This window comes from Eptesicus fuscus, chromosome 5 (assembly GCF_027574615.1).
Source record: "Eptesicus fuscus isolate TK198812 chromosome 5, DD_ASM_mEF_20220401, whole genome shotgun sequence".
In the NCBI taxonomy this organism is placed as follows: Eukaryota; Metazoa; Chordata; class Mammalia; order Chiroptera; family Vespertilionidae; genus Eptesicus; species Eptesicus fuscus.
The window spans coordinates 62,754,366-62,762,333 of NC_072477.1; the positions used below are offsets into that span (position 1 = coordinate 62,754,366).

Genomic DNA, 7,968 nt, shown 5'->3' on the forward strand with positions numbered 1-7,968 from the left:
TTAAAATATTGATTTCTTAATTTTGGGTTGGAAAAGCAGGGGGCGTCTTATACATGGAAGTGTCTTATACACAGAAAAATATGGTATGTGATACACTGTGCTATGTCACAGAGCAATTAATACTCTCCAAAGTGAGATGCATAAGATGATCTATTGAAATGTAAGAAGATAATACTTAGAACTTTCTTCTATTATTTTTCATTTTCATGTTCTTTTTCTTCCTCGTTTCATTTCAGAGCATACAAAAGAACCCACAGAAGAGAGTATGCCACATTTATCTTGCATATTCTGTGCTAAGTCAAGCAACTGAGGTCTGGAGTATAGGACATTCCAGAGATTGCAGTGAGTTGACAGACATGATGCAGGGATGGGCACTGCTCCATTGGCAAGGCAGCCTCCGTGGAAGAAAGCAACACTGCTACTACCATTGTCAGTAAGGAACAAACTTTACTGCACATTTCATTCTGAAGGAAAAGGAAAGCGCACCATGGAAATCACGCCCTCTCCAATTCTAAGTGCAAGCTGAATTGTGCTAAGTGATTCTCTGCAAAAGGAACAAGAGGTAGTGTGTGTGTGTGTGTTTGGGGTGGGGAGGGGAGGAGGTCTTCCCAAGGCCTGTGACCTAGCCTGCTGGACCTAGCAGGCTGCTGGAGCAGTTGGGATGGTGAGGCAGTGATGTGCTTGTTCAGAGAAGCATGCCAACTTGTTGATCAGCTCATCAGTGTGGTAGAAGGCAGGCATTCCTGTAAAGCCAGGGTGAAGGCAGCCCCTCTCTGGCTTGGCAGGTCAGAGAGCACAGAACCACAACTCTAGATTTCAGTGTGCCTAGGCAACTCCCCAGGTCAGCTTTGAAAGCCACTAGTCCCAGCAGGACCTGGTGCCTACCCATGGTAATACCCAACTCCACCCTGTTGGTTGGACAGGAAGGACTGACTTCCTTCCATTCAGTGGAATCAGGAAATCCAGAGAAACCCAGAGACAGCATCCTGCCTAGTCCATTAATTAAAATAAGGGCTCGATTGCTCTAAACAAGACCCAGTATAATAGTTGCTTAAACAAGAATGAAGTTTATTTATTTGTCTCATAAAAGTCCAAACTCATATTTGTGGCTCTGGTTTTCGGAGTTGTCAGTCTCCCAGCTTCCTTCCATCTACTTGCTCTACCGTCTCTAGGATGTTGCTCTTATTTACATGATCCAAAATGCCCACATGTGACCAGTTAAAAATTGATTACTATGAGAAAAAAAAGGGAAAAATTGCTTTGAGGACAACCACCAGTTTCTGATTCACTATAGCAACAAAAGTCCAGGCCTGCAGCATGAAGCCAAAGGAATAAAAAAGCAGTCTCGTCATTTGTGAGCAATAAAAGAGTTCTCATACACTCCCAGAGAACAATTTTTAAAATCAGGCTTTTGGAGCTCAGAGCATTGGATACCAACAATTCCATAGTTTCTGCACAAGGACATGGAAAAATCCAGTCAGGGGGTTGTCTATCCTGAGCAACACAGCACACGTTATATATAAATGCGGTGGTACTGATGGCGGTCAATTTTTTTCAAACAAACTGGGCAATTTTTAGTATTTCTAAGGAAAGTGCAGAGGCACCGACTACAGAAGATGTGGCCACAGTCTGTAGAATAGATGTGTCGTCTACTCAGTTCAATCTCCAAGTACCCATCCATACAAATCCGGCACTGGATATAACCAGGTAGTGTGCACCTAAAAGTTTCTTTTTCCAGGCCATTATGGTAAGCACTGTTGGTCACATATATATCTCTGTCTCTCATCACCCCCTTCTTTTCACTGCTCACCACACAGATGCCAGTTTGTCCTTGCAATGGCCTTTTGTTTCTCCTTGGCCTCCTCCTTTCCTCAGTAATCACAACAGCGTCATGGTCAGTTAGGTCAATCACTGCAGGTTCTAGAGAGTCAGAGGTGAGGTCAACCACTTCCTCAATTTCTCCGAGTTCTATCAGTTCCGATTCCAAGACCATCTCAGGAGTTGGGCCTCCTCCCCCAGCTGTACAAAATTCTCGAGCTTGTCTAGAATTCACCACACTACCATCGCATGTACTTGCATTCATTGTGCTTTTTGGACCCAGACCTCTGTTTACAGTGAATGTTAAAAGTCCTCAGTGTCTCACAGATGATGGTCAGTCACTCTCTGACTTACATAAGAATTTAAAGTCCAGATTTTCGAGTCTATCTGATTCTGGTTCCAGTCCTGGCTCCACCGCCACAACTGCTGTGCTCCCACGGGGGCGAGGGGGTATGAATCTTCTGGGAGCCCCTTATAAAACTGAATTTTTAACTGAAAAATGAGAAAAAAAAGTAAGCTTTATTAATATTTAAAATAAGATTGTTAGTGGTATAAAATGTATAGATATATAACGAACATGCATATCAAACGTTTTTGATAGTTATGCATTTAAACAAAGCTTAAGCTTTGTGTCCCTCCTTATTCCATGTGCTGATGGTAGGGGGAGAAGGGCACTTACAGGAAGAGAAGCACACAATCATAAACACCAAGAAAGGGTCACGACTTCACTCAAGATCCATTAGGAGGAATTCCAGGATACACTGTAAAAATGGAGAGACCAAAAAGTTCTGTGCATATTTGAGCTTCTAATAGCAACTAAGAAATGAACTATTGAGTTCATGTACAAAAGCTTCATCTTGCCCAGAATTCTCTTTCTAACAGAGGCACAAGTGGAGTTTTGAAGAGTTTTAGCCCAGATTCTGTTCTAGGAAAGAGGGGATGGAGTTCAAGCACTCATCACAGAGAGTTTGGTTTGAGTCTACTCTCTGTGGCTTTTGGGTATGTGACCTAGAAGGTTAAAGTTCTCAAAACTTTATGAAAGCTCTATAAATTATTTTGTAATTTTAAAATAATGTATCATTAGTCATTAAGGAAATGCAAATAAAAGCCATAATGAGATACCATTTCACAGTGAGTAGGATGGCAATAATATAAAAGATAATAAGTGTTGGCAAGGATACAGAAAAATTGGAACTCCCATACACTGCTGATGGGAATGTAAAATGGTGTGACAGCTTTGAAAAACAGTTTGGAAGTTCCTCAAATGTTAAACATAGAGTTACCAGATGACCCAGCAATTCCACTCCGAGGTTTATACCCAAGAGAATTGAAAGTGTAGGTTCACATGGAAAACTTGTATATGAATATTGACAACAGCATTATTCATAATAATGGAAAGTGGAAACAACTCAAATGCCCATTAACTGATGAGTGAATAAGCAAAATGTGGCATATCCAGAAATGGAGAATTATTTAACACAAAAAGGAATAAAGTGCTGATACTTGCTATAGTATGGATGACCTTTGAAAACTTCATATTAAGTGACAAGTCAATCACAAAGACTACTTACTGTATGCTTCCATTTATATGAAATGTCAATAATAGGCAAATCCATGGGGAGAAATGGGAGTGACTGCTAATGGATGCAGGGTTTCTTTTGGGGGTGATGTAAATGTTCTAAAATTGAGGTGATGGGCCCTAGCTAGGTGGCTCAGTTGGTTGGAGTGTCCTCCCATACACCAAAAGGTTGCGGGCGTATATGGGAGGCAACCAATCGATGTTTTTCTCTCACGTGGATGTTTCTCTCTCTCTCCCCCTTCCTCTTTTTCTGAAAAACAAAAACAAATCAATAAAATTGAAGTGATGGTTACACAACATTGTGAATATATTAAAACCCACTGGATTATATACTTATATAGGTAAATTGTATAGTTTGTGAATTATATCTCAATAAGGCTTTTGCCAAAATAAACACATAAGCTGTCATAGAAATGTTATACAAAACAGCTGACACAATCTGGATTGAGACACAAGTCTTAGAGCCTGGTTGAGGAAGTATGGAGCTCGAGAGGAAAATGGGGTGAGCCCAGAAGAGGGTGCAGTGCTCAGCGCTCCATCAGATGCACCGACATACTTACCTAGGCAATACTTTTCTTGGACCCCACAGACACCTGCCTCTCACAGGATCACTACCCTTGTGGATGAAAAGGGGCCACATCCTAAACCTGACAAGCCCAGGAAAGGCCTGCATGGCAGCCTCACAAACTCAACGGCCTAAAGTGACCACATAGGATGGTCTGAAATTAACACTTTTTAACTAAAAGCAGTTTGTGGCAGATAGTCGTGTTCTAGGCTAGAATCTTCCCTGACAAAAGTCAGTCTTTACCTTCATTAAACCTGTCTATTGTCTTTTTGCATCTTCCATAACATACCTTTGGAATGGCAGGGTAAGGTCCGGGTTTCCAGACCCCTCAGGGCACAGCCAGTGCACCAGGGCGGGAGACCACAAATCCTCTCATTGTTATTGTGATCACGTTCATTGCAGACAGTTAACTGTCCTTACCCACCTATGTAAAGATGTGTCTATCATTTTACTTTTAATCCAACCCCAGAGGTCCCCCCGCCCCCCACCTTGCTTTCTCCTACCTCCCTAATCTATCACCAATGGATTTCATGTAACCCACTTATGCCTCCTCTTTTGATTGTAATGTATAAAACAAGATGCAAAACTGCCATTCTCTGGACCATTTTCTCAATTTTGTAGAGATGTTGCTTCTCAGCAATTGTTGGCAGTTTGGCTCAAATAAACTCACAAAAATTCTTCAGAGGTTTGAATGTTTCTTATGCTGACACTCTCAACCACCTATGTATTTGCCTTTCGGGACGCACCTGCCTCTCTCCCTTCTCCTGCGCCCAGGGAAAGCGAACCCTCTGGGAGCAGGCTGGGCAGCCCCGGAAAGCATGCCCACCACCCCCAACCCCACTCACGGACCCAGCGGCTCATCAAAAACCTATATATTTTGTGCTGTTCCTCTCCCCCTACCCAGGTAGCTATCCAGCCGAGTGACACATCCCGGCCTCTCCGTGGCTTCCTAGTCGGATCCCGGAAGGAGCCTGAATAGGCTGAACCTGGGCGGGGATGACCGGAGTCATAGGGCCAGGAAGAACCGACAGGTAAAGAGAGAGATGCAGAGGGAGAGGAAGACGCGGGAGGAGGTACCCACCTTGGCCGCGCCCAGGCTGGCAGCAGTGCCCGGCGAAGAACGGAGCTCAAGTCACCGAGCGCGGAGTCGCGGCACTCATCCCCACCCACCGGGCGGCCGAAGGCACTGGGGTGTTCCCCCTGTAACTCGCTATCTTAGTTTTTCAACGGCCCAATCAAAACTCGAGCCCGGTGTGTTCGTCGCTGGTCTCTGGGCAAAAAGTGCTGTTACAGGTTAGAAAACGGGACTTTCCAGCCCTTAGTTTCCGGTTTCTCCAAAGTCTCCTGCTTTCTGAGAAAAGGGAAGGGCGGGGTTGTTGTGTTGGGGGGTTGTTCCCGCCTCCTCTTTACCCTAGTCATTAGATCAGCAACTCTAGAAGGGTGGTTGTCAATTAAGGCAATATGTTTCTTAAAGAGAAATTTGGTAAATGACTTATTTTGATTGTTTCAATGATGGGGTCACTGCAGGTATTTAGAGGCTGAAGGACAGGAGACCCACCCTGCACACACACACACACACACACACACACACACACACACAAATATATGAAAAACCTGCTTATAATCTGGGCTTTACAATCACATGTAAAAACATGTTTGATTTTTCAATTATTTTAATTTATTCCTTGAATATTTATCGACTACTATGCCAGGCCCATACACACTGAATTTTTCAGAAATGCAACTATCAAGTTTTGTATGTTGTTCAAGTTTTTTTTTTTTAATATATATTTATATATTTTATTGATTTTTTACAGAGAGGAAGGGAGAGTAATAGAGAGTTAGGAACATCGATCAGCTGCCTCCTGCACATACTCCCCACTGGGTATGTGCCCGCAACCAAGGTACATGCCCTTGACCAGAATCGAACCTGGGACCCTTGAGTCCGCAGGCCAATGCTCTATCCACTGAGCCAAACCGGTTAGGGCTGTTGTTCAAGTTTTAAAGCTATTCACCATTCAGAGAATCACACCACAACCAGCAATACCATATCTGAATCTGAGCCATCAATATAGTGCAACTTTCAGTTTTCAATGTCATGGTTCTGTTAACCAAAGAAGAGATTTAGACTATAATAAGAAACAAAAAGCACTTATTTGAGCAAAGGATTGCAATCCAAGAGACATAGATTCATACAGCAACTCAAACTGCACTTTGGAGAGAACAAAGAAAGGCAGGGTCCATAAAAGCAAAAACCACAAAATGCAAATGAATGATTGCTGGCTAGGTTCACAGGGATTGGCTAGTTCCAGTATGCAAATGACAGAGACAGAAAGTCCAAGTAGCAGTTGTTTCAAGATGTTTATGACTTGCTAACCTAAAAATAAAAGGACTTTCATAGTGAGTGGCAACAAGCATATCTTTGAGATTAAAAAAATAAATAAATAAAAAATCAGGAGGCCCTGATTCAGGCAGAAATCCAAACAGTGTTCCAATTAAGAGAACAAAGGCAACCCTGGCCAGTGTGGCTCAGTTGGTTGAGTGTTGTCTCCTATACTGTTGTCCGAGGGTTCAATTCCCAGTCAGGGCATATGTCCAAGTTGTGGGCTTTATCGCCAATGGGGTGCATGCAGGAGGCAGCAGATCAATGTTTCTCTTTCATTTCTCTCTCCCTCCCACTCCTTTCCTCTCTCTCTAAAATCAGTTTTTTAAAAAAGTGAAACTTCTCTCTGTATAACTGATTTTTCAATAAAAGCCTTAAAAAAAAAAAAAAAAGAAAAGAAAGAAAAACCATTTTCAGAAATCCTGAGACTGCCAAAAAAAGAGCTCTGCCTACAGATGAACCTTTGGAGGAATTGTCCAGAGTGAGGACCATCTTTTACTTAAAGCCCCTGAGGGAAAGGAATCCCATCAGAGCAATTTGTGGGGTTTTCTTTCCCACCAGTTAAGCACCAAGAAGTTTTCCCTTGTATCTATCTCCTTGCTGTGGTTTTAGATTCTTTTACATTCTAGTGAGCTGTGAAAATGAAGAACCACTGGAAGTTAAAGCAGTTACCTAGAGCTTTACATTTTACAGTGCCCTTCTTACCACCTTCCCCTTATCAGCACATCCCTGGTAGAGTGCCTGGCATAGAATAGAATTCCTTATTTATTGAACAAATGATTAAATGAATAAATATTATGATGTAGGCATAATTATCCCATTTTATGGATACGGTGATGAAGAGTCAAGCCAGGAGTATGACTTTTCTCATTCCTTTTGTGGAATTAGAATTCAAACTCACGTCTGAGTTCCGCGACATTCACACTTTAATGCTAGCCCCTCAGAAACTAGGAACTTTTTAAAAAAATTTTCTTTATTGATTACGGTGTTACATATGTGTCCTTATTCCCTCATTACCCCCCTACCCCCCCCCCCACTCATGCCCTCACCCCCCTGTTGTCGGTGTCCATTGATTAGGCCTATATGCATGCATACAAGTCCTTTAGTTAATCTCTCCCTCCTACCCCCACCCTCCCCCACCCTCCCCCTGAGGTTCAATGGTCCAATCAATGTTCCTCTGTCTCTGGATCTATTTTTGTTCATCAGTTTATGTTGTTCATTATATTCCATAAATGAGTGAGATCATGTGATATTTATCTTTCTCTGCCTGGCTTATTTCACTTAGCATAATGCTCTCCAGGTCCATCCATGCTGTTGCAAATGGTAAGAACTTCTTTTTTACCGAGAAACTAGGAACTTTTAACAGAAGTTTGGGATGGCATGTGTTGTGGGCTCAGCAGATGTTACTATCAGAGGATGTTAACAGGAAACTCACAGTAGCAGACCGATCCCATCACCAGTTTTTTCATATTTTGCTGCCAACAACTAGCACCTGCACATTATCTCTAGCCCTTCAGATGACCCTCAGGCACTGAAGTGAACTGGAAATAACCTGAGAGTTTTACATTTCACCCACTTCACACTGGTGGGCAGCTTGCAGCCTAAGACAGGAAAACCCAGCTC

At 42.6% G+C, this 7,968-nt stretch overlaps 1 protein-coding gene across 6 annotated transcripts; it reads right to left on the reverse strand.

Annotated features, from left to right (window-relative positions):
* Window positions 1-1,051: 1,051 nt before the first annotated feature.
* LOC114232006 (E3 ubiquitin-protein ligase RNF4-like) lies at window positions 1,052-5,255 on the reverse strand. Of its 6 annotated transcripts, none has more exons than XM_054715550.1 (4): window positions 5,044-5,255; window positions 4,252-4,386; window positions 2,498-2,579; window positions 1,052-2,310 (listed from the first exon to the last, which is right to left on the reverse strand). In XM_054715550.1, the coding sequence occupies exon 4, from the start codon at window positions 2,081-2,083 to the stop codon at window positions 1,514-1,516; it is 570 nt and encodes a 189-aa protein (XP_054571525.1). In that variant the 5' UTR covers window positions 2,084-2,310; window positions 2,498-2,579; window positions 4,252-4,386; window positions 5,044-5,255; the 3' UTR covers window positions 1,052-1,513. The 6 variants fall into 6 exon arrangements, with proteins under 6 accessions (XP_054571525.1, XP_054571526.1, XP_054571527.1 ...); XM_054715551.1 differs by lacking the exon at window positions 5,044-5,255 and adding an exon at window positions 4,863-4,904; XM_054715552.1 differs by lacking the exon at window positions 4,252-4,386 and having other exon boundaries at window positions 1,052-2,298.
* Between the last annotated feature and the right edge of the window lie 2,713 nt (window positions 5,256-7,968).